The sequence below is a fragment of the Staurois parvus genome, unplaced genomic scaffold (genome assembly GCF_062004578.1).
Source record: "Staurois parvus isolate SC_StPar_1 unplaced genomic scaffold, SC_StPar_1.0 ptg000137l, whole genome shotgun sequence".
Classification (NCBI taxonomy): Eukaryota; Metazoa; Chordata; class Amphibia; order Anura; family Ranidae; genus Staurois; species Staurois parvus.
In genome coordinates, this window is record NW_028317933.1 from 3695599 (window position 1) to 3711795 (window position 16197).

At 42.4% G+C, this 16197-nt stretch overlaps 1 protein-coding gene across 2 annotated transcripts in view; it reads right to left on the reverse strand.

The window, feature by feature from the left end:
- Positions 1-16197, reverse strand: part of LOC149465755 (arf-GAP with SH3 domain, ANK repeat and PH domain-containing protein 1-like) — a 260620-nt gene that overhangs the window by 55323 nt on the left and 189100 nt on the right. For both annotated transcript variants that reach the window (XM_089673263.1, XM_089673262.1), the window contains exons 10-11: positions 9068-9168; positions 1804-1873 (exon numbers count right to left, since the gene is read on the reverse strand). In XM_089673263.1, the coding sequence (XP_089529389.1) occupies positions 1804-1873; positions 9068-9168 (171 nt within the window). The remainder of the gene's footprint in view (positions 1-1803; positions 1874-9067; positions 9169-16197) is intronic.

The following is a 16197-nucleotide window of genomic DNA, read 5'->3' on the forward strand; positions in this document are numbered from 1 at the left end:
GAGCACTGGCTCTGACTTATCAGGAGGCGTGTCAGACCTCTGCAATGAGACCACTGCTTCCTCACAGACAGCAAGGGTCCTAATCTACAGCATGCTGACAGGGAACAGGCCTTTCTACCCTACTGTGGCTGCTTTAGGGCCTGTTGTACATGGGCTTCAAATTGTATAAGAGCAGTGCGAACAGCAAACTTCGAGAAAGCATTTTCAAAGCTTTCAGCAAGCTGAAGCTTTTAAAGTTCCATGCAGATCCAGTTTGTAAATGCTGAACACAGATCCTAATGGGAGTGCTGATTGCCACATTAAACAAGCTGCTAGTATGCTTCAGCACTTCTTGAAGCTTGCTGAAAGCTGCTGAAGCCTGCCAGCAGCTTGTTTAAAGTGGCAAGCAACACTCCCATTAGGATCTGTGTTCAACATGTACAAACTGGAGCTGAATGGTAGTTTAAAAGCTTCATCAAAGCTCACTGTTCACACTGCTCTTTTACAAGCTGAAGCCCATGTGAAACAGGACTCAAAAACAAACAATGTAAAACATTGAACACCTATTGTTGTGCTGGATCGGACTGAAGGGCAGTCGGGCGCAAAGGAAACTGGTGTCCATTTACACCCACTGGTCTATAGAAAAAATTGGGCTCTGTCCACTGCAGAAAATGAGCAAATCCCCTGCTGATCCAAATGGAGTCTGCCCTGTGTGCAAGGGGCCTCAGGGATCTATTCATACAGAGTTGCTGAAAAGTCCAACCTAGGAGAGGCATCACTAGAAGTTATTTCAAATGAAATTTCCCTCTAGTTGTTAATCTACAACTCTTTATACTTAATACAATGTCAAAAATCTGGAATATGAGCTCACTGAAAACACACATGGGTTGGTATACTAAAGGCAATAAGCTGTTCAATTTACAAGGGAAGTTACACTTTGCAAATTAATTTTCCTTACTTTAGTGAACGTGGTGAAAATTCACCTTTCAAAGAACACTCAAGTGTAAGAGAGGAAAAAAACAACAACGCATTTTTGCTTGCATGATTGGATGCTAGAAGCCAGCAGAGCTTTACCTCTTTCATTGAGCTCTGGAGAAAGTTCCCTTGGAAAATGAACAGTCTTTTTGTAAATGGACCATTATATTGCTTCTTTTAAAGTCCAATGATCGGCTGCTGTTCAACCTACCCATGCAGTGGGGTCCACCCAGGGGCGGACTGACAACGCATGGGGCCCCCGGGCAATAGAAGACCATGGCCCCCTGTGTCCTTGCCCAAACTCAAAAAAGCCTATGAAAAAGGTACCAGGGGCATCTCATGGGGCCCCCTACTGACCCCGCCCCTGGGGCAGTGCCCCAGTTTCCAAATGGTCAGTCCGCCCCTGAGTCCACCCCTGCACTGCATTGTTTAAATGTTTCTTTGGTTAAGGGGGAAAAGCAATAAGAACAAATACTTGCCTCCCACAGGCTACTTCTTGCCCAATGCCTCCTAGCAGCTTCACTTCACCAGCCAGCGGCTTGTAGCTTTCAGATGCCATCACATACCATACAAAACCAGTAGTCCTGCATTGTATGGGAGGATGTTGAGGGCCCTCCCCACATTTCAGAGTGTTGGACAGCAGAGGAGAGCGCTAGCTGCTGATGGAATTGGGAATAAGGTATTTCTACTTATTCATCCCTCCCGCCAAGTGAACATTTAACCCATGCATTGGGTGGTGGGGCGAATGCATTAAACCCACTGCATGGGGCAAATTTAACAACAGCTTGAATTTATTGCAAGTATATATATATGTATGCAAAACAATTTATTTAAGGAGATTTTTAATACCGCGCCATGAGCAATGGTCAGGTAACAGTTCTTCACTGAGCACTTCCTCTTCTGCCAAACTTTTCTGAGCCTAGAAAAAGAGAAATTGTTACATGAGCTCATTTGAAGGAACTTAAAGTGGAACTAAATCGACTTATTTACCATTAATAATTGTAATCTCTATGCTGCTGGCATTAGTATATAGATAGAAAGGTATATTATATTTTCTTGTTTTAAACTTTTTTTCAGTTACTTCCTGGTTTCTGGCCTATGCCAAAATGATGTCATACATCCCAGCAGTCTTCATGGGAAGGTGCTATTTCCTCAGGGGAACGGGGGACCAGCACTGAACCACTTTCCCTCCACATTTACCCCCCTTTCTGACCAGGCAATTTTTTGTGATACGCCATCACATTACTTTAACTGGCAATTGCGCGGTCATGCAACGCTGTACATAAATTAAATTTATGTCACTTTTTTCCCCACAAATACAGCTTTTTTTCAGGGGTATTCGATCACCTCTGCAGTTTTTATTTTTTGTGCTATAACAAAAAGACTGACAATTTTGAAAAATAATATTTTTTACTTTTTGCTATAAAACATATCCAATAAAAAAATAAAAAAAAAACAAAATGTCATCATGAATTTAGGCCAAAATGTATTCTGCTACATGTCTTTGCTAAACAAAAAATCCCAATAAGTGTATATTAATTGATTTACGTGAAAGTTATAGCGTCTGCAAATGGCGGTATACATACTGGAATTTTTATTTTTTTATACTAGTAATGGTGGCGATCAGCGACTTATAGAGGGACTGCAGCGAGCATTCTGACACAGCGCTAATAAAAAGCACTGATACTGTACTAATGACACTGGGCTGGAAGGAGTTAACATCTGGGGCGATCAAAGGGTTAACTGTGTGTTAGGGAGTGTTTTTATTGTGTACTGTGTTATGTTTTACTAAGCAGACCTGCTGCTTTCTATCTCTTTGCAGGGATGGGGGGGGGGGAGAGATATAGAAAGCAGCAAGTCCATGCTGACAGGAGAAATATGTGTTATTTACACACAGATCTGTCCACTCTCAGCTTATTCGACAATCACGTGTCCAGGCCTAAAATTGGCGGCTGGGATGCGGTGATTGACATCCTCAGGAGCCAATAGCAGTGCAGGTAGGGTGGGGCAAACGCATGCCCCCTACCCAGAAATGCAAAATCACGTATGTTTACGTAATTTTGCCCAGTGAAGCCTCCCTGTAGCAGTACATCTACTATGGGGTGGCAGGCAAGTGGAACTTACCCTTTTGGGTGGATCTCCACTTTAAGTTCCACTTAACGTTATAACCTTTTCAAAGTTTTGAGCGTGGAAGGGTTACATCCTCAGGCAGGTTTTTATTGTGGAATATGTCAACATAGGAAGATTCATCTATTTGTCCTGGTGACCAATGTCATTGGAACAGAAAGTGATAGGAAACCACATCTGAGTTTTCCCCCAGAGCAGGAATAGAGGGGAAATCTTCCATTAGCGACACTTGCCTAAGCGGATGAATTTTCAATCTTATTCTGTTGTGCTTGGTTTTAGAACACTTATACAAGACCATGAAACCTAAAATAAAATATTGTTCATACAGCCTGTGAAAGATCATTCATAGGATTAAAGCATATGTAACCCCAATCCCTAAAATCTAGTCTTTAAAATGTTAGTGTAATTTTCATATTTTTCAATAAAACAATATCTGGTGGTCCTGCATTAACATGTTCAGGCACTTCCTTTTCAAGCATAATGCAGGCCATACATGGTTCGAATTCCAAACGATTTTTCGTCTGAAAATCGGAAACATCGTTCGTGGTGCCATCATTAATTTTGAAAATCAGCTGACCAAGTCATAAAGGTCACTCCATAAAACATACAAAACTACTGTTCCTTCCAGGTCACGGAAAAAACGATCATACGATTTGACCATCATTGAGTCGAAAATCACAAATTTTCCAACATGCTCAACGAAAAGGGGAGGAACCACGAAAATCGGCCGGTGCCATTGACCTACTAATAGAGCGAAAATCGTCCGATTATTCTTAAGTCCGAAAATCGGTTGATTTTTGACTCATGTATGGCCTGCCTAACACTCTGTCCCTGTCTTCAAGTTGTGGACCTCCATTGTCACCCTGACACGTGGGCTCCCCATGAAGACACAAGCGGTCATTCCAGCACACATTACACAGGCATGGTTCATTGTTGTCCCCATCAGGAAATTCAACTAGAAAAATGCCATCGCTGGAGTGGATGTAGACAGGAGGTGGCTTTAAACAGACTGCAGGAAATCAGAAGTACTGAGATTCACCCAAGGGTAATAAAAAAAGAATCTTTTTAGGAAAACAAAAATAGCAATTGTTAGGATACACTGTACTTTAGCAAAGTAAAATGTCATCTATTTGGGGCTTCTATCTAATTTAATATATATATATATATATATATATATATATCTATATATCTATATATATCTATATCTATATATATAGAAAAGTACCCATGATTGGGTAGTTGCAAAAATATCTTGTACCAATATGTAACTGTTCTCTGTAGTTTCAAGTTGAACTGTACACATCTGCTCATTTGCTCCACCAGAAATTACAGATCAAAGCTGCCCCTTGCCGCTCTGCCCTCTAGCACTGGCATTGTCCCCCCCGCCATCTACTGGATTCTTGTTGGTCAGCCACTTCTTGAGCCACTTGGTCAAAAAGACATGCAAAAAAAACCCTTCATCTCCTGGCAACGTTTTCAGAATACCTAGAGTTCCGTTTAATGCTCTATGTTAGCTGCCATTTTCCACAAAAAAAAAGCTTGAGGGCAACAGCTGGCAGCATTCGACTAAGGGGTGGCAGAAAGGGAGCATGGGAAGCGATGGGAAATATTTCTCTTTTCTGTCTACTGTGATTCATATTACCTTCACAGTAGACATTAAAACCTAACCATAGTAAAGCAAGAATCTCATTATACATTCAATGAGAAATGTATTCGTAGTGCCCTTTAATGTCCAAATGTCAACACCAGTTCATCCCTAATGTCTCTCTTATGTTACTTCAATGACAGCTGAAGAGGTACTGAAAAATTACCACCTATTTATCCCAGCATGCTCTGCACCAGCCCTTCCTCCCAGAGGGAAGCAGATGACGAATTTGCATATTAATGTGCACATTTTTCACTTGATTAACATAAGCACGGCTATGGTATTTAGCATCTCACTTTCACTGATACACCACTGCTAATTACAAGTAATTAACACCATAATTAACCATGATTAATTCTATACTACTGAAAAATGGTTATAGTGCCCTGATAATGTCATTGATAAAATTCACCAAGTGGACACAAGATTTCAAACTTACTGCAAAGTATTATTTTCAAAAGAAACAAACCTACTGCATGTGCGTGTATATACAGTAGGGAAAAAAATTATTTGATCCCCTGCAGATTTTGTAAGTTTGTCAACTTACAAAGAAATGAAGGATCTACAAGTTTTATCATAGGTATATTTTAAATGATAGAGACAGAATATCAACCAAAAATCCAGAAAAAACATATGATAGAAATGTTATAAATTGAGCTGCAAGTCAGTGAGTAAAATAAGTATTTGATCCCCAAGCAAAACATGACTTAGTACCAGGGGCGGACTGACCATTTGGAAACTCGGGCACTGCTCGAGGGCCCGGGGTCAGTAGAGGGCCCCATCAGATGCCCCTGGTACCTTTTTCATAGTTTTTTTTGAGTTTGGACACAGGGGCCCCATGATCCCCTATTGCCCGGGGGCCCCATGAGTTGTCAGTCCGCCCCTGCTTAGTACTTGGTGGAGAAGGCTTTGTTGGCAAGCACAGAGGTAAGACATTTCTTGTAGTTGGTTACCAGGTGCACACACACCTCAGGAAGGATTTTGGTCCACTCTTCTTTACAGATATTCTCTAAATCAGAGGTCTCCAAACTGTGGCCCGGGAAGGGGGGGGGGGTCAGATGCAGCCCATTGCCAGCCTTTAACCGGCCCTTGGGGCAATATTCCTCTGAATGATACAAGGCACTATTCCTCCCACTGACACCAACGATGCACTATGGTGCACTATTTCTTACACTGATACGAATGATTGGTTACTATTCCTTCCACTAATACCAATGATGGGGCAATACTCTTCTTTTTACTGACCATAAACCCATAGGCCATGTTTATTCTCAGTGATGCTGGGCCCGGGACATTTTCTACCCCTACTAACCACAATCAGGCCCCTCCTAAAGTCTGAGGTACAGTAAACTGGCCCTTTGAATGAAAACCCTGCCCTAAATCCTTAAGGATATCTTGGCAACTCGAAGTTTCAGCTTGCTCCATACATTTTTTAATAGGATAAAGGTCTAAAGACTGGTTAGACCACTCCATGACCTTAATGTGCTTCTTCTTGAGCCACTCATTGACAGTATGTTTTGGGTCATTGTCATGCTGGAAGACCCATCCATGATCCCTCTTCGGTGTTCTGGCTGAGGGAAGAAGGTTCTCACCCAAGATTTTATAATACATGGCCCCATCCATTGGCCCCTCAATGCGGCAAAGGCGGTCTGTACCTTTAGCAGAGAATCAGCCCCAAAAGATAATGTTTCCACCTCCGTGCTTGAATGTAGGGATGGTGTTCTTAGGGTCAGTCAGCATTTTTCTTCCTCCAATCATGGAAAGTCAATTTTATGTCAAAGACGTTAATTTTGGTCTCATCTGACCACAGCACTTTCTCCCAATCCTTCTTGGAATCATTTAGATGTTCATTGGCAAACTTCAATTGGGCCTGTACATGTGTTTTCTTGATGAGGGGGACCTTGCAAGCGCTGCAGGATTTCAAACCAGGGCAGTGTATTGTGCTACCAATGGTTTGTTTTGTGACAGTGGTCCCAACTGCCTTGAGATTATTCACAAGCTCCTTCCATGTAGTTCTGAGCCGATTCCTCACTTTTCTCCTTACCCCATGAGGCAAAATCTTGCATCAAGCTCCAGACAGAGAAATTGATGGTTATTTTGTATTTCTTCTATTTGCGACTAATCACTTCAACAGTTGTCTCCTTCTCCCCAAGCTTCTTGCTGATGGTCTTGTAGCCAATTCCAGTAAATTTACCTCTCTATATGTACTGGTAACCACTGTCACCAAGACAGAAAGCAGAGGGAATCCAGATTATTAGAGTTGTCATCAAAGTAGGAAGTGAGGCTAAATCACCCAATGGGGAGAAATGTTCTAGTGCTCATCAGGTTTTGTGAGGCCTATGGTGATAAGAACCATTTAGCCAAAACAATTTTGTCAATATGTAGTGTAAGGCACTGGCTGGCATAGTAACCAATCAGCTTCTAGGATTTATTGTTAAAGCTTAATTGAGCAAGCTGAAGTTAGAAGCTGATTGGATACTATTGCACAGCTACACCAGATTCTGTCTGCACCAGTTTTAGAAAATCTCCCTCAAAACATTGAAAAAAACATATTCTGTACTGCAATTAATTGAGGTAAAATTGCACTGCATTCAACTTCTGTTTCTCATTGAAGAGTTAAGCTGCCTGTGGATGGTTCCAAGTCAGCAAGTGACCATATTGTCTAGATAGACTGGGTCTAAGGAGGTATGTCCAAGGATAAAGAAGCATTTTAAAACACAACAGTCGATGCATTCTTAATGGTCTCAGAAGCATGTCAAAATTGATGTCACAAACACAAGGCCAAAGCTCATTGACACAGGCCCTAATATTGCTAAACTACTACCCTGATTTTTAGGTAAAATATTTGTTTTCACTTTACCTTTATCCTTGGTTGCATTGATGCTGCTAATCTCCTGCAACCTCTTTACGGCCAACCCAGCAATTGCTCCACATAACTTCTTACACAGGCCACAGACGGCTCGAAACCGGACGTTTTTTCGTCCGATAAACGAAACATCGGTCATTCGTTAAACCAACGTAACCACCAAATATTACGAAGATCGGCCAACCAAGTCATAAAGTTCACCCCATATAACAGGCAAAACTTCTCTTCCTTCCAGGTCACGGCTCATGCGCATATTTTTTTCGTAAAAACAATCGTACGATTTGACCAACATTGACGCGAAAATCGGTCGTTTTCCACAAATTTTCCAACATGACCGATAATCCAAAAGTGGAAAAAACGTGAAAAACAGCCGACGAATTAACCCACTAACAGTGCGAAAATCATCCGATTGATCTTTCGGATGAAAAATCGGCCGATTTTCGAACCGTCAATGGCCGGCATTAGGCAGGATTCCCGATCAGCAGCGTATTTACTGCACGGGGGGAGGTGGTTCTGGTGGACGGCCAATTTTTGTGTTGCCTGGGGCAGCACAAGAGTTAAATGCATCACTGTTTCCAATGCTGACAAAATTGGACCATGCCTGTGTAATATGTCAGGATGGCAGCTTGCAGGCTCCACTGGGACAGCATGTAATGGTTTGATGACGCAGAATCACAATTGGGAGACAGGGGCAGAGCATTGTCACCCTATAATTGAAAATGCCTGAACACAGTTTTTTTTTATGGCAGGACCAGATGTTGATTTAATAAAAGCTACAGATTTGAAAAGATTGAAATGACTTTTAAAATTGCATTACCATGTACTGCAAGTCTATATTTTAGTGATTGGGTGATATTCTTATTTTAAAGTCTACATCTTGGTACAATGTTCCCTAGAAAAGCTACTCTGACTTCTATAGAAAAGTGTACTTGTAAGCAGGGGCGGACTGACAACTCATGGGGCCCCCGGGCAATAAGGGATCATGGGGCCCCTGTGTCCTTGCCCAAACTCAAAGCCTATGAGAAAAGTAACAGGGGCATCTCATGGGGCCCCCTACTGACCCCGGGCCCTCAGGCAGTGCCCGAGTTTACAAATGGTCAGTCCGCCCCTGCTTGTAAACCACATGCATTATAGGTCCATAGGGGTTCACAGTATACAATTTAGCCAGTTTCAAAATTATGGGTATATAGTTCATATAGTGCCTTCTACTCAGGGGCGGACTGACAACTCATGGGGCCCCCGGGCAATAGGGGATCATGGGGCCCGTGTCCTTGCCCAAACTCAAAAAAGCCTATGAAAAAGGTACCAGGGGCATCTTATGGGGCCTCCTACTGACCCTGGGCCCTTGGGCAATGTCCGAGTTTCCAAATGGTCAGTCCGCCCCTGCTCCTTCTCCATATTGGCATGAATGAATCACTTAAAAAAGGGACAAATGTGATACAGGTCATTTGATTCTGACTGGAACAATTACGTACCCGTCACTCTTTTTGTACAGATAGCCATGTTTTTCTGTGCCATACTGCATATTTCCTTGTAATTGGTGCATACTGTACACCAGCTGCTTACTGATGGAATCCTGTAGAGATAAAACACAATTGTTCAAATGCTAGAAGACAATGGAGGCAACTCTTCTATAAACAGCTTGAATATTTATTAGAAACTGGTCACAAATTGTCTCCCTGCGTCAGGCCAACGGAAAGGAGCTTAATCACCATCTTACCCACCATGCCCATTGTGAGACTAATAACTTTGCTTACATGGTTATAATTATGTGATTGGGGGTTCAAGAACATTGCAACTGTTTTGAAAAAAAAGAAAAAAAAAGAAACAGAACTGTTAAAGTGGTTGTAAACCCTTACATATACCCAGTGAAGCCTCAGTTAATACACAGAGATCAAAGAAATCCTCCTATATAAGTTGTACCCGTCTATCTGCAGTCTTCTCTACATATGTTCAAAGTGCTGAATTTATAGAACTTGTCTGAGAGTTAAAAAAAAAAAAAAAAAAAAAAAAAAGGGAGCGGAGAGCTGAAATTACACACTGCAGACCTCACTGAGGAGAGCTCTGAGAGCTGATTGGAGGGAAGACCCCCCCCCCCACACACACACACACACACAGGAACAGAGCTAAGGCTGTCAAACTGCTGGGAGGTCCCTCTCCTGTCACCAATTTTCAGTAATACTTGTCAGAAGTGATTCATGCTCAGAACAAGGCAGCAGACAGAAATGACACTTAAACCGAGATAAGTACACACTATACAGAGAGATGCTTTGTTCATATTTCATGTCTGAGGTTTACAACCACTTTAAGAAATCACTTTCCTTATAAAGCCCTAACATAGGTCATTTACTGTATCTCATGAACCTAATCACATTCAGTGTTCAAGCCCTGAAAAAAAGAGGAGGACTTTCCTTCAAAACACATTGGGAGTATTGGATGCTCTTAAAGTGGTTGTAAAGGCTCAACGTTTTTTTTACCTTCATGCATTCTATTACACTTACCTGAGCCCCATCGGGATCCAGCAATGTCCACGAGAACCTCACCTGTCCCGGGTCTCTGCCTCCTCACTGGTTGAAACAGCAGCGGGAGCCATTGGCTCTTGCTGCGGTCAACCACATCCAGTGAACCAATGAGGAGACAGAGGGGGTGGGGCCGAGCTGAAGCTCCATGTGTGAATGGACACAGTGGCTTGGGAGCGCGCATGCTCAGGTGCCCCCATAGCAAGCTACTTGATATGGGGGCACCAGACAGGAAGGAGGAACCAGGAGCGCCAGCAGGGGGGGGACCCGAGAAGAGAAGGACCCAGGCTGCTCTCTGCAAGACTACTGCACAGAGCAGGCAAGTATGACATGCTTGTTATTTAAAAAAATGAAAAAAATGGAACCTTTAGTATCGCTTTAAACAGTAAACATTTCAAAAAGACCTTTAAGTGATATAAACCACTGTACTAGGCGCTCAAAACCAATCCTAGAGTTTATCATCTGCTGAGCACTCCTTTTGTTGTGATCAGAGAGGTAACAGGTTAGAACCAGAACAAGGTCCACCTACACTTTACCTTCATCACAAATCAGCTCCATTGAATGAAGACGCACACCACTTTATATCTATCAGAACCAGGTCTCACTTCGATCATTCCAGCACTATCGCACACATATCTGATGCAATTTCCCGCAACAGTACTGACTTCCAGCAGCTAAGTGGGCTGAGCCTTGGCCAAAAGCTAATAGAACTAGGTAATCAAGTGAACTAAAGCAAAGTTTGGGCAGATGATGGGGAGAATTCTTGTTGACTATGTCACATGACCATTAAAGCTAGCCTATCTTGGTTAAACCCCATTCAACTGGTTATCTTGTTGTAGTCTAGTTTTGTTTACTGGCTCAGTGCTAGTATTAAAAAAACTGCTAATCGCTTAGACTGGTAAAGCACAAAACGTACCAGGAGAATCGTGTACCGCTACCCCAAAGGATTCGCTGGGTAATTTGGGTTCTCTGTCCTACGGCTGAACTCCAAGAACAACCTCAGCCCCTCTGACACACCTGGCTGAGTGAAAGTTACTTCATGCACTTATAAGAACACAAGTGTGGATACATTTAACTTGACTGTGAATCAGCATCAGGAAACTAACACAAGGCCATTTAGTGGTAAATAAACTCAATGTATTGGTATAGGTTAGAGTTCATGGTAAAGTGGTAACGTTCTATAACACTAGACTGGAATTAATTCACGAATCAGCAAAGTCAGCAATAAACAGTGCATATAAGCACTAACTGCAATGTGAATAATATACTATAACTAGTCTAGAGTGCACTCTAGGAGGATGGCTAGAATATGGTGCAAAGTCCCCTGAGAGATATATCTTAGCATAAGCAATAAGCAAAGGTCTCTGTGTAGTAGCTATAAAGGGGCAGTCTTTAGTTCTAACTCTTCAGCCGGCTAGCACTGAGGCCCAATTGTACCGTTGATGCACATGAGAATAGTCCCGGTCAATCCTGCAGGCAGTAATAAGGCAACTAGATGGCTTTATAGGCAGTTCCTAAAGGATTCAATCTCTCTAGCAGCAGATAGTAAAACCCCACAGCAGCAGACCACCAGTCCCAGCAAAGTTGCAGCTCACCATCCGGTCACACACAGGGATTGGTCCACTCTCTGCTCTGCACCCAGGTGATTCTGGCTGTTGTCACCCTGGATCCTATTAACACTGCAGATATGCAGCAATCTCCCTCTGGTAAATGCAGTTCAAATGCTCTTGATTACAGTAGAGTCTCTGTCCTCTGACTACAGTCCCCACAGTGCAGTGCTGCCTGACTCAGTCTATTGAACTCTTCCTGCTCAGGAGCTCCCTCCTCTTGCTGATTTAACTGTTATCAAGCTCAGCACCACAAGACATCAGCTACAAAGAGAAGCTGTAGCCAGTGTTTTACTCACTCTCGATTCTTAGCCAAGCACCTGGCTACAATTACATATCTTTTTACTAGCACATGCAGTGTTGGAAGGGTAGAGAGCTCTTTGGCATTAAATCACTCTGTTTTCCTTCAATAGGGTTTTATTCAGGCATTCAAAAAGAAAATATTCTTTAAATTGGGTTCTAGTAGCTGAATGGTTCAGTGAATTTCTTTTACACTATCTTAATTTTTTTATAATAGATCTAGCTTAGATATCGAAGGTTTGTAGGGAGAAGACGTGGAAGCACAGATTTGTAAAGTGGTTGTAATAGCAGAGATCTCTAGCAGTCACATGTAATGTGTCTCTTGCCTATGACTCCTGAAGAATGTGCCCATTCTGACCATATCCTGTATCATTCCTGCAACCTCTGCCTATCTCTTGCAGCATACCCATAGTCTCCATCTTCTATAGCATGTCTGCAGTCTGACAGAGTTCTGTAGCATATTCACTGAATATTATGGGCAGCCTTTTGGTGTTGGCAAGGGCCACTCTTGAGGCCTTCTGTATAAAAAAAAATTGTCCACCACTGGTCTAACTAATGAGATTTTTCATTACACCAAGAAACCATTCATACTATGGGTGTGAACGTATGGTGATGCACCTGCTGTATGAGCTGTCCCATGCAGCCAATGGATGGCCAAAGTGAATCAGCCCTGGGTTGTTTTGATATTTGTGCCCCACAGTGGATAATAAAAAGGCACTAAAAACATAACTACTGGGAGGACCAGAGCTTCAGTTGCTCTCAAGGATGCAAAGGACCCAAGCCTCTGCAGGCAGAAAATAATTTTACAAATATTGGAAAACATGTAGGAGCTGGTGTTCCTACAAGGGCAGGAACACTGGTTCCTATACACTGGCTTCAAATAATATCCTCTAGAACCTGCTGTAACATTTCAGAGAAAAGAGGTGGGGAAAATGTTATAGGTGGAATTTCCTCTTACCCAGGGGCGTCGCTAAAGACCTAGGGCACCTTTGGGCACACAGAGCTAAAAGCTTTAGAGAGTGTATTTTGTGGTAAGTGGTGAAGTGTCTGTTTACATTAATGGTTACAGGTAAAGTTTTCCCTTTTACTGGTGGTCAGTGGTAAATGGCCCCTTACGTTGGTGGACATCAGAAAAGTTGCTTCTTACATTGGTGTTCTGTGGCAAAATGCCCCTTTGCATCAGTAGGGAAGTTGGTGGTCAGTAGGAAACTGCTCCCTTATGTTGGTGATCAGTGGTGAAGTTCCTTACATTACTGGTCAGTAAGAGCTAAATGTATCATTGGTGTCAATAGTTACTAAGCTGAAATAGGGGAGACTCTGTGTCCTGTGCGTTGGCACTGGAACTACACAAGTACTTAGTGAAACAACAATCTACCACATGGTACCTGTTAGGAAGCTGAGCATGGCCAGACCCAGGGCACCTAGCAGAAGACTCGGGGGACATTCACCAGATGCGACACCCATACTCTCACAACATTTAGGAAATGTCACCTGAATCAGAAGGCTAACAAGACTACAAAGCAATAAAGCTCCACCTGGGCACCAAAAAGAGAAGAAATGTACTCAACCTTAACACTTAATTCACGTCAGAATACTGGAACTGATCTAAGTAACATAAATCCAGGTTACAATATCTGGCACTTTCATTCATGAGGGCCATATGCACTGCGTATGGGGCAGGTTGCCATGAGTGCTCAGTGTGGGTCATTGTAGGACTCCCCATGTGCAGAAGCATATGCAGAAAATCCTGTTAGGATTGCTGTGTGGCGATGTCATTATTCTGGGTCCACCATGATGTCACCTAACATTCAAGCCTTACTGTGGGAGCTAATGAAAAGTATGTGAATCCCTTAAGATTACGTGGAGTTTTGCATGAATTGGGCATAAAATGTGCTCTGAACGTCATCTAAGTCACAACAATAGAAGAACACAGTCTGCTGAACATAATACTACACAAACATTAGATGTTGCCATGGTTTAATTGCACATAACATGTAAACATTCACAGTGAAGGGAGGAAAAGTATGTGAGGCCCTAGCTTAATGACTTCTCCCAGAGCTAATTGGAGCCAGGAGTGAGCCAACCTTGACTCCAATCAGTGTGATGATATTGGATGTGTTGCTGACAGCTGTCCTGCCCTTAAAAAACACACACCTGTTTTGGGTTTACTGGTTTCAAGAAGCACTGTCTGATGTGAACCATGCCTCAGAGAAAAGAGCTCTCAGAAGACCTACAATCACAAATTGTTGACTTGCATGAAGCTGGAAAGGGTTACAAAAGTATCTCTAAAAGCCTTGATGTTCATGTGTCCACGGTAAGACAGACTGTCTACAAATGGAGAAAGTTTAGCACTGTTGCTACTTTCCCTAGGCGTGGTTGTCCTGTAAAAATGACTGCAAGAGCACAGCGCAGAATGCTGCATGAGGTAAAGAAGAATCCCAGAGTGTCAGCTAAAGACCTACAGAAATCTCTGGCACATGCTAACAATTTTTGTTGACACATCTACAATAAGGAAAACATTAAACAAGAATGGAGTACATGGGAGGACACCACGGAGGAAGCCATTGCTGTCCAAAAAGAATATTGCAGCACGTTTAAAGTTTGCAAAAGAGCACCTGGATGTTCCACAGCACTACTGGCAAAATATACTGTGGACAGATGAAACCAAGATTGAGTTGTTTGGGAAGAACACACAACACTATGTGTGGAGAAAAAAAAGGCACAGCACACCAACATCAAAACCTCATCCCCACTGTAAAACATGGCGGAGGGAGCATCATGGTTTGGGGCTGCTTTGCTGCCTCAGGGCCTGGACGGATTGCTGTCATTGATGGGAAAATGAATTCCAGAGTTTATCAAGACATTTTGCACGAAAACGTACGACCATCTGTCCGCCAACTGAAGCTCCGCAGAGGATGGGTGATGCAACAGGACAATGACCCAAAGCATACAAGTAATTCAACAACACAATGGCTGCAACAGCACAGAATACGCCTTCTGGAGTGGCCCAGTCAGAGTCCTGACCTCAACCCGATTGAAATGCTGTGGCATGACCTTAAGAGAGCAATTCACACCAGACATCCCAAGAATATTGCTACACTGAAACAGTTTTGTGAAGAGGAGTGGTCCAAAATTACTCCAGATCGTTGTGCAGGTCTGATCTGCAACTACAGGAAACGTTTGGTTGAGGTTATTGCTGCCAAAGGAGGGTCAACCAGTTATTAAGTCCAATGGTTCACATACCTTTTCCTCCCTGCACTGTGAATGTTTACATGTTATGTGCAATTAAACCATGGCAACATCTAATGTTTGTGTAGTATTATGTTCAGCAGACTGTGTTCTTCTATTGTTGTGACTTAGATGACACGCAGAGCACATTTTATGCCCAATTCATACAAAACTCCACATAATCCCAAGGGGTTCACATACTTTTTCTTGCAACTGTATATACAGAATGTACAATCAGATGTAGCAACAAACAAGACCCTGAAATAGAAGCAAAACTCTAAGCAGTGTGAAATTAATTCACAGACATCTGCTGTGTTTAACACCTAACACACAAGCAAGTCACCCTCTACAGTGTGACTTTGACTGATGACGAAACCCTAGCATCATTCATAGCATTAGACCACCTCGCACTTGATAATTAATCTGTCAGCCCCATTCTCTGCAGTGACATGAAGAGTGGTCCCTCCTATTTACAAAATGGATGAGCAAGATGACTTGTTATCAGCAAATTAGATAACCTGTTAATATATCCTTTTCATAAAGGCCTTGTAGAGTAATTACTTTCCTGAAAGCTGCAGTGCAGATTTTAATTAGCGGAAGACTAATTTGTACCAATCATGTATTTGTCAAAAGGAGTCCGTAAATCAGCACCTATACATTCAAAAGTGCGACTGCAGTCTCATCTTTCAAACAAGAATTCAGAGAAAAGAAAAAATATGCTATTCCACTGTGTTAGTTTTTTTTTGTTTTTAATACAAACTTAATTGGCCTTTTGGGGGTTTGGGGAAGTGGAGCATAATGCTCCAAAAAGTTCAAAGCTTGTAGCCATTAAAAACAAAAAACCAAAACAAAATTAAAGCAAATGCAAAATTCTGTGTGAAACTGGGCAAATCGCTGGATCTCAGCAATGTTGTCAAAACGGCGACCTTTGAGCTGGATCTTTATTTTCAG